Raw genomic sequence first — 17143 nt, 5'->3', positions numbered from 1 at the left:
CTTGCTCTATCAGGGGCTGGATTTCTGTAAGGCACTTTATGACAACAGTGACATCAGCATCCATAATGATATGTGTCTGTGTCCCCTCTTTATGGTTACCAGGACAACGCTAGCCCTTCCTCCCTCCCGGAGTCCCCGTGGCGTGCCTCTCCCGGTAGCACCTTACTGCTGGGTATGAAGAGGTTGTCTGTGCTGCTGGTGGACTGCAGGAAAACAACGGGGCTGAGTGGAACTGTGAGAGGAGGAGAAGAGAAGAAAGGATCAGATTTGACACATCAAAGTAAGTAGTTTAGTTTGAACAAATACAATAGATCTGCCCAATGGTATCTGATTACCAGGACAACCAGCAGAGTTCTGTTAGTTGACAGGAAGGTGGACTGGTGTCTGTTACCAGGACAACCAGCAGAGTTCTGTTAGTTGACATGAATATAGACTGGTGGATATGGATGTTATGAATATCATAACACTGAAAAAGGATTCTGCCAATGAAAAGAGAAACCAATAGACCATATAAAACCTTGATGAAAGTTAGATTTAGAGAGAAACCAATAGACCATATAAAACCTTGATGAAAGTTAGCTTTAGAGAGAAACCAATAGACCATATAAAACCTTGATGAAAGTTAGATTTAGAGGGAAAGTTTCAAGATGATCTGATATAAGGTGCTTGTTTTACAAAAACGTTTCCATAAAACATTATGGATGTTACATTGTCTGTCCCAGTCAACCCGCCTATCTTTACAAGACTGTAGAACAGGCAAACTAAACTCAAGACACTGTTAATTAATTAACTAATACTGGAGGAAAGCTGTGATCAGGCTGCCCACTCAAGAGAAAGCTTTGAACTGTAACCAGTGCCTGCAACCTGGTTATCAATCAACCTACCAGGGTAGTTACAAACAGTAGAGGAATGAAATCATCAATGAGTTTTGATCATATCTTTACTAATGCTGCAGAAATGGGTTTTAAAGCAGTATCCAGATCCATCAGATGTAGGGATCACAATATAGTAGCCATGTCTAGGAAAACCACCGTTCCAAAGGCTGGGACTAATATTGTGTATAAGAGGTCATACAATTTTTTTGTAGTGATTCCTATGTTGTTGATGTAAATCATATTTGTTGGTCCGTGGTGTGTAATGAGGAGCAACCAGACGCTGCCCTTGACACATTTGAAACTGCTTATCCCAGTTACTAATAAGCATGCACCCATTAAGAAAATGACTGTAAAAACTGGTAAATCCACGTGGATTGATGAGGAATTACAAAATGGTATGATGAAGAGGGAGGCAAAAGAGATGGAAAATGGGTCTGGCTGAATAACTGATTGGCAAACCTATTGCAAATTGAGAAATCATTTGACTAAACTGAATATAAAGAAGAAACTACACTATGAAACAAAGATAAATGACATGAAGAATGATTGTAAAAAGCTTTGGAGCATCAACAATGACATGTCACTGGTGTCTGACAACGTGGATTGAAAATGATTGAGGATAATAGCGGCCGATATTGCCATTCCTATTTGCCTTGTCTTTAATTTAAGCCTACTAGAAAGAGTGTGCCCTCAGGCCTGGAGGGAAGCTAAAGTCATTCCACTACCCAAGAATAGTAAAGCTCCCTTTACTGGCTTAAATAGCTGACCAATCCGCCTGTTACCAACACTTACATATTTTGGGGAAAAAATTGTTTGTCAAGATACGATGCTATTTTACAGTAAACAAATATAGACTTTCAGCTTATAGGGAAGTTCATTCAACAAGCACAGCACTTACAAATGACTGATTGGCTGAGAGAAATTGATGATACAAATATTGTTGGGACTTCAGTGCAGCTTTTGACATTATCGATCGTAGTCTGCTGCTGACAAAAACGTATGGCTTTACACCCCCTGCTGTATTGTGGATAAAGAGTATTTTTTAAAGCGAACCTTTATTTAACTAGGCAAGTCAGTTGAGAACAAATTCTTTTTTTCAATGACGGCCTAGGACTGCCTTGTTCAGGGACAGAAGGACAGAGTTTTACCTTGTCAGCTCAGGGATATGATCCAGCAATCTCTCGGTTACTGGCCTACCGCTCTAAGCACTAGGCTACCTGCCGCACCAGAGCTACCTGTCTAACAGAACACAGTGTTCTTTAATGGAAGCCTGTACAACAAAATCAAGGTAGAATCAGGAATTCCCCAGGGCAGCTGTTTGGCACCTACTTTTTTTCAATCTTTACCAACAACATGCCAATGACATTTGAGTAAAGCCAGTGAGTCTATGTATGCGGATGACTCAACACTGTACATGTCAACTACTACAGCGACTGAAATGACTGCAACACTTAACATAGAGCTGCAGTTAGTTTCAGAATGGGTGGCAAGGAATAAGTTAGTCCTAAATATTTCTGATTACCTTAAGTTACATGGCCTACTACGCTAATTCTGTAGCGGTATTGTTAGAGGGGGGTAAATATGAAGATTTTGTTGGTGCGCCAGGCAGGTATTAACCCTAGTTATTGAAGTTATTACCTATTATTATTATTATTATTAAATATTATTAAATCCGAAAGGATGAGAGTAGAATAGAGAGAGTAGCGCTTCCAGACACATTATAAACATTATGGAGACTTAACGGAGGACTGTAGCACCTAATGATGAAACATTATGGAGTCTTAAAGGAGGACTGTAGCATCTAATGATGAAACATTATGGAGTCTTAAAGGAGGACTGTAGCACCTAATGATGAAACATTATGGAGTCTTAAAGGAGGACTGTAGCACCTAATGATGAAACATTATGGAGTCTTAACGGAGGACTGTAACATCTAATGATGAAACATTATGGAGTCTTAAAGGAGGACTGTAGCATCTAATGATGAAACATTATGGAGTCTTAACGGAGGACTGTAGCACCTAATGATGAAACATTATGGAGTCTTAAAGGAGGACTGTAGCATCTAATGATGAAACATTATGGAGTCTTAAAGGAGGTCTGTAGCACCTAATGATGACACATTAGAGTCTTAATTACTATGGAGTCTGATGCTTTAAAGGGGAAGTTTACCCAACATCCAGGAACTCCTAAGTGATTCCATACATTGAAACTAGTCCAGTGGATTTTTCCTGTAGTGCTGTACTGAAACAGCTGCTCCCCCTCTCTCTCCCTGTAGTGCTGTACTGAAACAGCTGCTCTCTCCCTGTAGTGCTGTACTGAAACAGCTGCTCTCTCCCTGTAGTGCTGTACTGAAACAGCTGCTCTCTCCCTGTAGTGCTGTACTGAAACAGCTGCTCTCTCCCTGTATTGCTGTACTGAAACAGCTGCTCTCCCTCTCTCTCCTCCTGTAGTGTTACTGAACTGAAAAACAGCTGCTCTCCCCTCTCTCCCTGTAGTGCTGTACTGAAACAGCAGCTGCTCAGCCCCTCTCTCCCTGTAGTGCTGTACTGAAACAGCTGCTCCCCTCTCTCTCCCTGTAGTGCTGTACTGAAACAGCTGCTCCTCTCTCTCTCCCTGTGGTGCTGTACTGAAACAGCTGCTCTCTCCCCTGTAGTGCTGTACTGAAACAGCTGCTCTCTCCCCTGTAGTGCTGTACTGAAACAGCTGCTCTCTCCCCTGTAGTGCTGTACTGAAACAGCTGCTCTCCCTCTCTCTCCCTGTAGTGCTGTACTGCTCCCCCTCTCTCCCTGTAGTGCTGTACTGAAACAGCTGCTCCCCTCTCTCCCCCTGTAGTGCTGTACTGAAACAGCTGCTCCCCCTCTCTCCCTGTAGTGCTGTACTGAAACAGCTGCTCCCCCTCTCTCTCCCTGTAGTGCTGTACTGAAACAGCTGCTCCCCCTCTCTCCCTGTAGTGCTGTACTGAAACAGCTGCTCCCCTCTCTCTCCCTGTAGTGCTGTACTGAAACAGCTGCTCCCCCTCTCTCTCCCTGTAGTGCTGTACTGAAACAGCTGCTCCCCCTCTCTCCCTGTAGTGCTGTACTGAAACAGCTGCTCCCCCTCTCTCTCCCTGTAGTGCTGTACTGAAACAGCTGCTCCCTCTCTCTCTCCCTGTGGTGCTGTACTGAAACAGCTGCTCTCTCCCTGTAGTGCTGTACTGAAACAGCTGCTCTCTCCCTGTAGTGTTGTACTGAAACAGCTGCTCTCTCCCTGTAGTGCTGTACTGAAACAGCTGCTCTCCCTCTCTCTCCCTGTAGTGCTGTACTGAAACAGCTGCTCTCCCTCTCTCTCCCCCTGTAGTGCTGTACTGAAACAGCTGCTCTCCCCCTCTCTCTCCCTGTAGTGCTGTACTGAAACAGCTGCTCCCCCTCTCTCTCCCTGTAGTGCTGTACTGAAACAGCTGCTCCCCCTCTCTCTCCCTGTAGTGCTGTACTGAAACAGCTGCTCCCCCCCTCTCTCTCCCTGTAGTGCTGTACTGAAACAGCTGCTCCCCCCCTCTCTCCCTGTAGTGCTGTACTGAAACAGCTGCTCTCCCCCTCTCTCTCCCTGTATTGCTGTACTGAAACAGCTGCAAAACGTGACTTGTGACGTTGCTGGATGTGGGCCTCGCTCTGCTGCTTTGCCAGTTAATTTGTTATTTTATTACAGCGATGGCCTTTGTCTTTCACCTGGAGTTGTTTGTTTATGTCTGAGAATAAAAAACACTTTTCAACATAAAACATACAAAATAAACTCAGCAAAAAAAATGTACAGATCTTTTTCAGGATCCTGTCTTTCAAAGATTATTCATAAAAAATCCAAATAACGTCACAGATCTTCATTGCAAAGGGTTTAAAAACTGTTTCCCAATGCTTGTTCAATGAACCATAAACAATTAATGAACATGCACCTGTGGAACGGTCAAACCTCTTGGATCTACCCATCCCGGATCCGGGAGAATTGTCATCAACTGACACTAAGTAGCATGACGCAACGGACAAAAAATCTTACAAGAAAATATTCATATGTGTGTGTGTCTGTGTGGGTCTGTGTGTCCCTGTGTGTGTCTGTGTGTCCCTGTGTGTGTCTGTGTGTGTGTTTGGGTCTGTGTGTCCCTGTGTGTCCCTGTGTGTCCCTGTGTGTGTCTCTGTGTCTGTGTGTCTCTGTGTGTGTCTGTTGGTCTGTGTGTCTCTGTGTCTGTGTGTGTATACTGAACCAAAATATAAACAACAATTTCAAGGATTTACAGCTCATATAAGTCAGTCATTGTAAGTAAATAAATAAATTAGGCCCTAATCTATGGACTTTACATGACTGGGCAGGGGTGCAGCCATTGGTGGGCCCTGGAGGGAATACGCCCACCCATTGCGTGGCACAGCCAATCAGAATTAGTTTTTCCCCACAAAAGGGCTTCATTACAAAGAGAAATACAACTCTGGTGGCTCAGACGATGTGGAGGTCCTGGGCGTCGTTATATGTCATTATGACATCATGGATGAATTCTAGAATATACCATATATCCTAGGTCCTGGGCGTCGCTATATGTCATTACGACATCATGGATGAATTCTAGAATATACCATATATCCTAGGTCCTGGGCTGGTGTCGTTATGTCATTATGACATCATGGATGAATTCTAGAATATACCATATATCCTAGGTCCTGGGCTGGCGTGGTTATGTGTCATGGATGAATTCTAGAATATACCATTTATCCTAGGATGGTCTGTGGTTGTGAGGCAGTTGGATGTACTGCCAAATTCTCTAAAACGACATTGGAGGAGGCTTCTGGAAGAGATTCAATTCTCTGGTAACAGCTCCAGTGGATATTCCTGCAGTCATTGCCAATTGCTCCCTCAAAACTTGAGACATTCTGCGGCATTGTGTTGTGTGACAAAACGGCATTGGATGGATTATCTTGGCAAAGAATAAATGTTCACTAAATTCTGCAATCTTTTTTTTCAGCTCATGAAACATCCAACACTTTACATGTTGCGTTTATATTTTTGTTTATTGTAGTTACTATCAGTTTTAGGAACATCTTTACAAATATTTCACCTTTATTTTTTTACTTTACCCAAAATATGACATCAGCGATAGTCAAAATGTTGAAAATCTGTGAATGTCTAAATAAGAAATTGGTCCATTTAAACGGCAATGTGTCGAACCCTTTCAACAACGGGGAGATGTTACTGATGTGCTTTGTATCTTCGACGTAAAAACAAGTTTTGGACTTCCACACAAAATTACTTCTTTAGTTATTTTTTGTTTAAGGAAGATATGTACTGGCCTGGTGTCAAGAAGGGCAGCAAATAAGCCACTTCTCTCAAGGAAAAACATCAGGAAGACTGATATTCTGCAAAAGGTACAGGGATTGGACTGCTGAGGACTGGGGTAACGTCATTTTCTCTGATGATCCCCTTTCGGATTGTTTGGGGCATCCAGTAAAAGCTTGTCCGGAGAAGACCAGGTGAGTGCTACCATCAGTCCTGTGTCATGCCAACAGTAAAGCATCCTGAGACCATTCATGTGTGGGGTTGCTTCTCAGCCAAGGGAGTGGGCTCACTGACAATGTTGCCTAAGAACACAGCCATGAATAAAGAATGGTACCAACACATCCTCCGAGAGCAATTTCTCCCAACCATCCAGGAACAGTTCAGTGACGAACAATGCCTTCTCCAGCATGATGGAGCACCTTGCCATAAGGCAAAAGTGATAACTAAGTGGCTCAGGGAACAAAACATCAATATTTTGGGTCAATGGCCAGGAAACTCCCCAGACCTTAATCCCATTGAGAACTTGTGGTCAATCCTCAAGAGGCAGGTGGACAAACAAAACCCCACAAATTCTGACAAACTCCAAGCATTGATTATGCAAGAATGGGCTGCCATTAGTCAGGATGAGGCCTAGAAGTTAATTGACAGCATACCAGGGTGGATTGCAGAGGTCTTGAAAAAGAGGGGTCAACATTGCAAATATTGATTCTTTGCATCAACTTCCATGTCATTGTCAATAAAAGCCTTTGACACTTATGAAATGCTTGTAATTATACTTCAGCATTACATAGTAACATCTGACAAAAATGTCCAAAGACACAGAAGCAGCAAACGTATTGGAAATGTAATATTTGTGTCATTCTCAAAACTTTTGGCCACAACTGTAGGTCGCATTCTGTATCATACAGCTATGAAAGTTATATATTTAGAACCACCTGCTCGATTGGAATCCAGTGACGTCTGTGTCTTGAGTGTTCTAGAACTGTCTAGTGTTCTGACTTGTAAAACAGGATGAATAAATAAGTCTTGTAAACATCAGTAATTACCAGGAAACTCTAAAATATTTGTTTTAAAATCACACCAAGATTGTTAAATCTGTCCGTAGGTTATTGAGGGACCTTATTAGGATTTACCCTCGTAGCAAGGCCGTTTTATAATGTGGAGGTTTCATTCAGGTCTCTATTTAAAAAAACGTTTCTCTTTGGCAGGAGACAGACCAGGCTCAGAGGAACCAGAGCCAGGGACGTCCAAACCAGCAAGACGACACCAGTGTTCCCACTGTGGAAAGGGTTGTAACCTCTTATGGGAGCTGAAACAACATGAGAGAACACACACAGGGGAGAAGCCTTTCCACTGCTCCCAGTGTGGAAAAAGTTTTGGTCATAAAGGAACCCTGAACAAACACGAGAGAATACACACAGGGGAGAAGCCTTACCACTGCTTCCAGTGTGGAAAGAGTTTTAACCTGTTAGGGTCTCTGAAACGACATGAGAGATTACACACAGGGCAGAAGCCTTACCACTGTTCCCAATGTGGAAAGGGTTGTAACCTCTTATGGGAGCTGAAACAACATGAGAGAACACACACAGGGGAGAAGCCTTACCACTGCTCGCAGTGTGGAAAGAGTTTTAACCAGAAAGGACACATGAAAGCTCATGAGAGAATACACACAGGGGAGAAGCCTTACCACTGCTCCCAGTGTGGAAAGAGTTTTAGCCGGTTAAGGAACCTGAAAGTTCATGAGATAATACACACAGGGGAGAAGCCTTACCAGTGCTCCCAGTGTGGCAAGTGTTTTAACCAGTTAGGGGCCATGAAACAACATGAGAGAATGCACACAGGGGAGAAGCCTTACCACTGCTCCCAGTGTGGAAAGTGTTTCAACTGGTCAGGGGATCTGAAAAAACATGAGAGATTACACACAGGGGAGAAGCTTTACCACTGTTCCCAATGTGGAAAGGGTTGTAACTCATTATGGGATCTGAAACAACATGAGAGAACACACACAGGGGAGAAGCCTTACCACTGCTCGCAGTGTGGAAAGAGTTTTAAACTGAAAGGACACCTGAAAGCTCACCAGGAAATTCACACTGGGGAGAAGCCTTACCACTGCTCCCAGTGTGGAAAGTGTTTCAGCCGGTCAGGTGATCTGAAGAAACATGAGAGAATACACACAGGGGAGAAGCCTAACCACTCCTCACAGGGTGCAAAGCTTTTGCCCATTTAGGAAGCCTGAAAGAACACATGAGACTGCACACAGAGGAGAAGGCTTACAAAAGCTCAGACTGTGGGAAAATATATTACTCATATTACTCGTAACATATTACACTTAAATGTCATTAGAGAATCTACACAGGAGAGAGAAATTACTTCTCTTAGCGTGTATATTGATATTTCACATCACATTGACTTAACATTCATCAGAGAACATACACCGTGTGTATGTCTTATATTGTTGACTGACAATGTGTTTACCTGTCTTTACCATATGAAATTAAATGGTACAGGGTATACTCAAACATATATTGGTTTGTTTTTATTAGAAAACATTACCATATTAAATTGTTTCTTCCAATTATTGATAAACCTGTACCTGTTAAGAAACTGACTGTTAGAACTGTTAAGGCTCCATGGATCGATGAGGAAATGAAAAACTGTATGTTTGAAAGAGTTGGGGGGAAAAGGAAGTGGCTAATAAGTCTGGCTGTTTTATGTACTGCAAATTGAGAAATGATGTGACCAAACTCAACAAAAAGAAGAAGAAACTTTATTGTGAAGCCAAGATCAATGATATAAAGAATGATGGGAAGAAAACAGTGAGTTATATTCATGCATAAAAAAAACAAATAATGAAAGAAATATAATCATGTAACCAAATAATTGATTAAAACATACTATTTTGCGTCCTCTCCTGGGTACATTGACTTCAATACAAAACCTAGGAGGATTATGGTTCTCAAGGCTTCCATAGACTTTTGCAGCATGAACTGACATGATGTCCAACCAATGAAAGGATCAGAGAATGTATCTAGTACTGAAACATACAGCTAGCTAGCACTGCAGTGCATAACATGTGGTGAGGAGTTGACTCAAAGAGAGAAAAGGACAATGGTTGAACAGTTTTGAACAAATTATTTTATTCCAAAATGAAGGCGAAGCGAGAGATAGATATTTCGTCATTTATTTTACACTTTCAGTTTCACTTACTTAGCTAGCAAATGCAGCTATCTAGTTTAGCCTACTCAAACACTTGGCTATAACAAAGGGATGCTATGTTAGCTAGCTGGTTCTGTGTTTGAACTTTTGAAAGAGTATGGCCCCACACCCCCAGTTTTATTGTCCTTATGGTTGCTATCTATGAAGCAGGAATGTCTGGGAGGGTGATTGTGTGTGTGTGTGTATATATATATATGTGTGTGTGTGTGTGTTAGAAACAAGGTCCCTTGGCATTGTGTCCATTTCCAGTTTTCAACAACAATAAAACAGCCATCTAAATAATGTTTCTCAGCCTGACACACTGCCTAACACACTGCCTAACACACTGCCTAACACACTGCCTAACACACTGCCTGACACACTGCCTAACACACTGCCTGACACACTGCCTGACACACTGCCTAACACACTGCCTAACACACTGCCTAACACACTGCCTAACACAACACACTGCCTAACACACTGCCTAACACACAGCCTAACACACTGCCTAACACACTGCCTAACACACTGCCTAACACACTGCCTAACACACAGCCTAACACACTGCCACACTGCCTAACACACTGCCTAACACACTGCCTAACACACTGCCTAACACACTGCCTAACACACAGCCTACACACTGCCTGACACACTGCCTGCCTGACACACTGCCTGACACACAGCCTGACACACTGCCTGACACACTGCCTAACACACTGCCTAACACACAGCCTAACACACTGCCTAACACACAGCCTAACACACTGCCTAACACACTGCCTAACACACTGCCTAACACACTGCCTAACACACAGCCTAACACACTGCCTAACACACTGCCTAACACACAGCCTAACACACTGCCTAACACACTGCCTAACACACTGCCTAACACACTGCCTAACACACAGCCTAACACACTGCCTAACACACAGCCTAACACACACCTGCCTAACACACAGCCTAACACACTGCCTAACACACTGCCTAACACACTGCCTAACACACAGCCTAACACACTGCCTAACACACACCTAGCACTGCCTAACACACTGCCTAACACACTGCCTAACACACTGCCTAACACACTGCCTAACACACAGCCTAACACACTGCCTAACACACAGCCTAACACACTGCCTAACACACTGCCTAACACACAGCCTAACACACTGCCTAACACACTGCCTAACACACAGCCTAACACACAGCCTAACACACAGCCTAACACACTGCCTAACACACAGCCTACACTGCCTAACACACAACACACAGCCTAACACACAGCCTAACACACTGCCTAACACACTGCCTAACACACTGCCTAACACACAGCCTAACACACTGCCTAACACACTGCCTAACACACAGCCTAACACACTGCCTAACACACTGCCTAACACACAGCCTAACACACTGCCTAACACACAGCCTAACACACAGCCTAACACACTGCCTAACACACTGCCTAACACACACTGCCTAACACACTGCCTAACACACTGCCTAACACACAGCCTAACACACTGCCTAACACACAGCCTAACACACTGCCTAACACACAGCCTAACACACAGCCTAACACACTACCTAACACACTGTTGAGTTTCCTCTGCTTGGGGATATTCAATGTACAACAGTAGTATTCTGTAACAAGCAATACGTGTTAAATATGTGTCCCAGTCAATCATGACAGCCTCTTTACGAAAGGCCTTTACTTATGGCTAAACAGCTTCTGCCCATCTTATTCATTCATGCTGTGGGCATACCCAGGATGTACATGCCGGACGGATGATCTACCCATGGAGGGAAAACTTACAGAGCTTTGATGGAGCAGGCAAGCGTCTTTGTGATGGTGAATTGGAAACGGATAATGGTCAGGGCTAACCGGACCCTTTATCTGTAAGAAATAGTAAAATTGTAAAAAAATGTTGATTTATAACGTGTGTTAAAATGTACTAAATATTTTGAATTAAATCAATGGTTTTAAAAATGTATCTCACCATTTAACGAAAGGGGAAGCTGTCTGTTCCCTCACGCCAGGGTCTGTCGCAGAGAAATGTAACGTCTTTAAAAAAAAAACATGTATTATTTTATAGTCTTTCCTACAATGTTATGTTATAAACATTACTGGTTATTAAAGTTTGTGATGATGTACAACTGTAGGCCTCCAATGTGTTTACATAAAACACTCGTGATGCATGTTTAAATATGAGTCACATTTGGTAATTCATTCTAACATGTCTTAAAAAAAGTTTGTACTAAAAAAAAAATGTAATTAAATAAAAGTAATTTAGCTGTGACCTGCAGACCTGACGATGTGGAGGTCCTGGGCGTCGTTATATGTCATTATGACATCATGGATGAATTCTAGTTGTCTCAATGACATACTTATGAAAGGCCTCCTAAATGGATTGAAAAAGGCTCCTTTTCTGGACAATAAATAGACAGGCAGAGGGTTCAAGAAAAGTGCATGCTCCTGGTGAGGCTCGAACTCACAACCTCGGCATTGCTTCGCTGCATACTGCTGTATAAGTACCACGCGCTAACCGATTGCGCCACAGGAGCCTGATACACTGATTACCAATGTTTGTGTGTGTAGGGGGTAAAAATGTTGAATTATAACATTGCCCAGGCATACGCACTCAGAGCACTTTATTTCTGTAGAAGATCGTTTGAAACCAAGGTTTGCACTATCATGCATACAGCATGTCCAGATATCTGCCGACCCCCCGGGGGATAAATGTACATTGATACTTCTAATCAGCGCCCGATGCCCCCCACCCCGGTTGTAGGCAAAATGGGGGGGGGGTATTTCTAATCAGCGCCCGGTGCCCCCACCCCGGTTTTATTTTTTAAAATTGTATTTTATTTCACCTTTATTTAACCAGGTAGGCTAGTTGAGAACAGGTTCTCATTTGCAACTGCGACCTGGCCAAGATAAAGCATAGCAGTGTGAACAGACAACACAGAGTTACACATGGAGTAAACAATTAACAAGTCAATAACACAGTAGAGAAAAAAGGGGAGTCTATATACAATGTGTGCAAAAGGCATGAGGAGGTAGGCGAATAATTACAATTTTGCAGATTAACACTGGGGTGATAAATGATCAGATGGTCATGTACAGGTAGAGATATTGGTGTGCAAAAGAGCAGAAAAGTAAATAAATAAAAACTGTGGGGATGAGGTAGGTGGAAATGGGTGGGCTATTTACCAATAGATTATGTACAGCTGCAGCGATCGGTTAGCTGCTCAGATAGCTGATGTTTGAAGTTGGTGAGGGAGATAAAAGTCTCCAACTTCAGCGATTTTTGCAATTCGTTCCAGTCACAGGCAGCAGAGTACTGGAATGAAAGGCGGCCGAATGAGGTGTTGGCTTTAGGGATGATCAATGAGATACACCTGCTGGAGCGCGTGCTACGGATGGGTGTTGCCATCGTGACCAGTGAGCTGAGATAAGGCCTTGTAGATGACCTGGAGCCAGTGGGTCTGGCGACGAATATGTAGCGAGGGCCAGCCGACTAGAGCATACAAGTCGCAGTGGTGGGTAGTATAAGGTGCTTTAGTGACAAAACGGATGGCACTGTGATAAACTGCATCCAGTTTGCTGAGAAGAGTGTTGGAAGCAATTTTGTAGATGACATCGCCGAAGTCGAGGATCGGTAGGATAGTCAGTTTTACTAGGGTAAGCTTGGCAGCGTGAGTGAAGGAGGCTTTGTTGCGGAATAGAAAGCCGACTCTTGATTTGATTTTCGATTGGAGATGTTTGATATGGGTCTGGAAGGAGAGTTTGCAGTCTAGCCAGACACCTGGGTACTTATAGGTGTCCACATATTCAAGGTCGGAACCATCCAGTGTAGTGATGCTAGTCGGGCAAGCGGGTGCAGGCAGCGATCGGTTGAAAAGCATGCATTTGGTTTTACTAGCGTTTAAGAGCAGTTGGAGGCCACGGAAGGAGTGTTGTATGGCATTGAAGCTCGATTGGAGGTTAGATAGCACAGTGTCCAATGACGGGCCGAAAGAGTATAGAATGGTGTCGTCTGCGTAGAGGTGGATCAGGGAATCGCCCGCAGCAAGAGCAACATCATTGATATACACCGAGAAAAGAGTCGGCCCGAGAATTGAACCCTGTGGCACCCCCATAGAGACTGCCAGAGGACCGGACAACATGCCCTCCGATTTGACACACTGAACTCTGTCTGCAAAGTAATTGGTGAACCAGGCAAGGCAGTCATCCGAAAAACCGAGGCTACTGAGTCTGCCGATAAGAATATGGTGATTGACAGAGTCGAAAGCCTTGGCAAGGTCGATGAAGACGGCTGCACAGTGCTGTCTTTTATCGATGGCGGTTATGATGTCGTTTAGTACCTTGAGTGTGGCTGAGGTGCACCCGTGACCAGCTCGGAAACCAGATTGCATAGCGGAGAAGGTACGGTGGGATTCGAGATGGTCAGTGACCTGTTTGTTGACTTGGCTTTCGAAGACCTTAGATAGGCAGGGCAGAATGGATATAGGTCTGTAACAGTTTGGGTCCAGGGTGTCTCCCCCTTTGAAGAGGGGATGACTGCGGCAGCTTTCAATCCTTGGGGATCTCAGACGATATGAAAGAGAGGTTGAACAGGCTGGTAATAGGGGTTGCGACAATGGCGGCGGATAGTTTCAGAAATAGAGGGTCCAGATTGTCAAGCCCAGCTGATTTATACGGGTCCAGGTTTTGCAGCTCTTTCAGAACATCTGCTATCTGGATTTGGGTAAGGAGAACCTGGAGAGGCTTGGGCGAGGAGCTACGGGGGCCGGAGCTGTTGGCCGAGGTAGGAGTAGCCAGGCGGAAGGCATGGCCAGCCGTTGAGAAATGCTTGTTGAAGTTTTCGATAATCATGGATTTGTCGGTGGTGACCGTGTTCCCTAGCCTCAGTGCAGTGGGCAGCTGGGAGGAGGTGCTCTTGTTCTCCATGGACTTCACAGTGTCCCAGAACTTTTTGGAGTTGGAGCTACAGGATGCAAACTTCTGCCTGAAGAAGCTGGCCTTAGCTTTCCTGACTGACTGCGTGTATTGGTTCCTGACTTCCCTGAACAGTTGCATATTGCGGGGACTGTTCGATGCTATTGCAGTCCGCCACAGGATGTTTTTGTGCTGGTCGAGGGCAGTCAGGTCTGGAGTGAACCAAGGGCTGTATCTGTTCTTAGTTCTGCATTTTTTGAACGGAGCATGCTTATCTAATATGGTGAGGAAGTTACTCTTAAAGAATGACCAGGCATCCTCAACTGACGGGATGAGGTCAACGTCCTTCCAGGATACCCGGGCCAGGTCGATTAGAAAGGCCTGCTCACAGAAGTGTTTTAGGGAGCGTTTGACAGTGATGAGGAGTGGTCGTTTGACTGCGGCACCGTAGCGGATACAGGCAATGAGGCAGTGGTCGCTGAGATCCTGGTTGAAGACAGCGGAGGTGTATTTGGAGGGCCAGTTGGTCAGGATGACGTCTATGAGGGTGCCCTTGCTTACAGAGTTAGGGTTGTACCTGGTGGGTTCCTTGATGATTTGTGTGAGATTGAGGGCATCTAGCTTAGATTGTAGGACTGCCGGGGTGTTAAGCATATCCCATGTAGACAAAATGTCTCGACATCCCCTCCTATTGTTTGAATTCACTGCCTTTGTTCTCTAAACCAAATATACAGGATGTTGCATACATGATATCTCCCGGAAAAAAATGCCACCACGGCCCTGTAAACTCATTCCGTACATTCTCTAGTTAGGGACACGAACGCGGAGCGAGTCTAGTGGAGCATATACTTTAACACTATGTTAGCAGAGCTTTAGCACAGGCCAACAGCTCCGAATATATAGTGGCCAGGACAGATAAAAAAAGATAGGCTACTGGACATAAGTGATTGGGGAAGCGACTGTTAGACGGGGATTCTCAGAACCTTCGCCCTGTGCGACTGTTAGACGGGGATTCTCAGAACCTTCGCCCTGTGCGACTGTTAGACGGGGATTCTCAGAACCTTCGCCCTGTGCGACTGTTAGACGGGGATTCTCAGAACCTTCTCCCTGTGCGACTGTTAGACGGGGATTCTCAGAACCTTCGCCCTGTGCGACTGTTAGACGGGGATTCTCAGAACCTTCTCCCTGTGCGACTGTTAGACGGGGATTCTCAGAACCTTCGCCCTGTGCGACTGTTAGACGGGGATTCTCAGAACCTTCGCCCTGTTCGTTACGTAGCCCTTCACCATCACACAATTTTCGGCGTAAGTCCAAATAACCGCATACCCAAGAATATTTAGATAGTTAAAAAACGAAAAGTGTGCACTCTGAACGACTTCGGAAGAGCAGATGAAACAGATGCTATTCTACATTTTTGTACTGACGGCCTTACCCTAACTCCAAACACCAGGCAGCAGTCCCAGGACAGGACGGGGAATCCTTCCTTCCTCATGGCCTTACCCTAACTCCAAACACCAGGCAGCAGTCCCAGGACAGGACGGGGAATCCTTCCTTCCTCATGGCCTTACCCTAACTCCAAACACCAGGCAGCAGTCCCAGGACAGGACGGGGAATCGTTCCTTCCTCATGGCCTTACCCAAACTCCAAACACCAGGCAGCAGTCCCAGGACAGGACGGGGAATCCTTCCTTCCTCATGGAACTTTTTTGAAGGGGAGCTGAATATTCAAGGCGAAGAACTCAGGTTCTTGTCACGGTGTTTAAATTGCCATCAATAAAATGCAATTGTCTTCGTAGCTTATGCCTGCCCGTACCACAACCCCAAACGACACCATTGGACAAATTCTCTAAAACTACGTTGGAGGTGGCTTATGGTAGAGAAATTAACATTCAATGTTCTGACAACAGCTCTGGTGGATATCCCATGCCAATTGTACGCTCCCTCAAAATATGAGACATCAATGGCATTGTATTGTGTGGCAAAACTGCACATTTCAGAGTGGCCTTATATTGTCCCCTTCACAAGGTACACCTGTGTAATGATAATGCTGTTTAATCAGATTCTTGAAATGCCACAACTGTCAGGTGGATTGATTACCTTGGCAAATGAGAAATGCTCACTAACAGGGATGTAAACAAATTTGAGGCCAAATTTTGAGAGAAATAAGCTCTTTCTACATATGGAACATTTCTGGGTCTTTTATATTTTGTTCAGTATAATATGACTAAATGTGTTCCTGTGTGTCAGGGGCAGTCATTATGACATCATGGATGAGTTCTAGAATATACCATATATCCTATAAACCTGGTTAAACTATCATTATGACATCATGGATTAATTCTAGAATATACCATATGTTACAGGGGCAGTCAAGAAATAGAACAGCAAGGCCATAGAACATGACATAAGCAGAGCTGTGGGAGACCATCTCAAGCCCCTGGTAGAGCCGGGGGTGGTGTTTACCACTCCACCACGCCTTCAGCAGGCTGGAAAAGTGGAATTGATCTGTTTGTTCCATTTGTTTGTTTCAGTTTTCAGGAGTTGAATCCTTTGACATATTGTTGATTTTTACATTTTCAACAAAAAATGTACTGGATTGGTTGAAAAGAGATAGTAAACTTACATATCATGCACTATTTTACCAGTGGCTGCATTTATACTGTTATTCATACTAAGATACTATTCATGGACCAATATATTTTTTGTTGCCTTTGGACATGTTTATTCATTGGTTTTTGAGTCTGTTGATTGGTCGGTCATTGGGTTCACTGGTTTTGAGTCTGTTGATTGGTCGGTCATTGGGTTCATTGGTTTTTGAGTCTGTTGAT

General features: G+C 44.1%; 1 protein-coding gene and 1 non-coding gene across 2 annotated transcripts in view; one reads left to right on the top strand and one right to left on the bottom strand.

The window, feature by feature from the left end:
- LOC135570938 (zinc finger protein 135-like) overlaps nucleotides 1-9072 on the top strand; it is a 33215-nt gene extending 24143 nt beyond the window's left edge. The window contains exons 5-6 of the mRNA XM_065016757.1: nucleotides 103-280; nucleotides 7379-9072. Coding sequence (XP_064872829.1) covers nucleotides 103-280; nucleotides 7379-8397 — 1197 coding nt within the window. The 3' untranslated portion in view covers nucleotides 8398-9072. The remainder of the gene's footprint in view (nucleotides 1-102; nucleotides 281-7378) is intronic.
- A 2773-nt stretch (nucleotides 9073-11845) lies between these two features.
- trnai-uau (transfer RNA isoleucine (anticodon UAU)) lies at nucleotides 11846-11939 on the bottom strand. The gene is made up of 2 exons: nucleotides 11902-11939; nucleotides 11846-11881 (listed from the first exon to the last, which is right to left on the bottom strand). It is a non-coding gene; the product is annotated as a tRNA-Ile (tRNA).
- Between the last annotated feature and the right edge of the window lie 5204 nt (nucleotides 11940-17143).

Source organism: Oncorhynchus nerka, unplaced genomic scaffold, assembly GCF_034236695.1.
Source record: "Oncorhynchus nerka isolate Pitt River unplaced genomic scaffold, Oner_Uvic_2.0 unplaced_scaffold_889, whole genome shotgun sequence".
Lineage (NCBI taxonomy): Eukaryota > Metazoa > Chordata > Actinopteri > Salmoniformes > Salmonidae > Oncorhynchus > Oncorhynchus nerka.
This window is presented reverse-complemented; position numbering and strand designations above follow the sequence as displayed.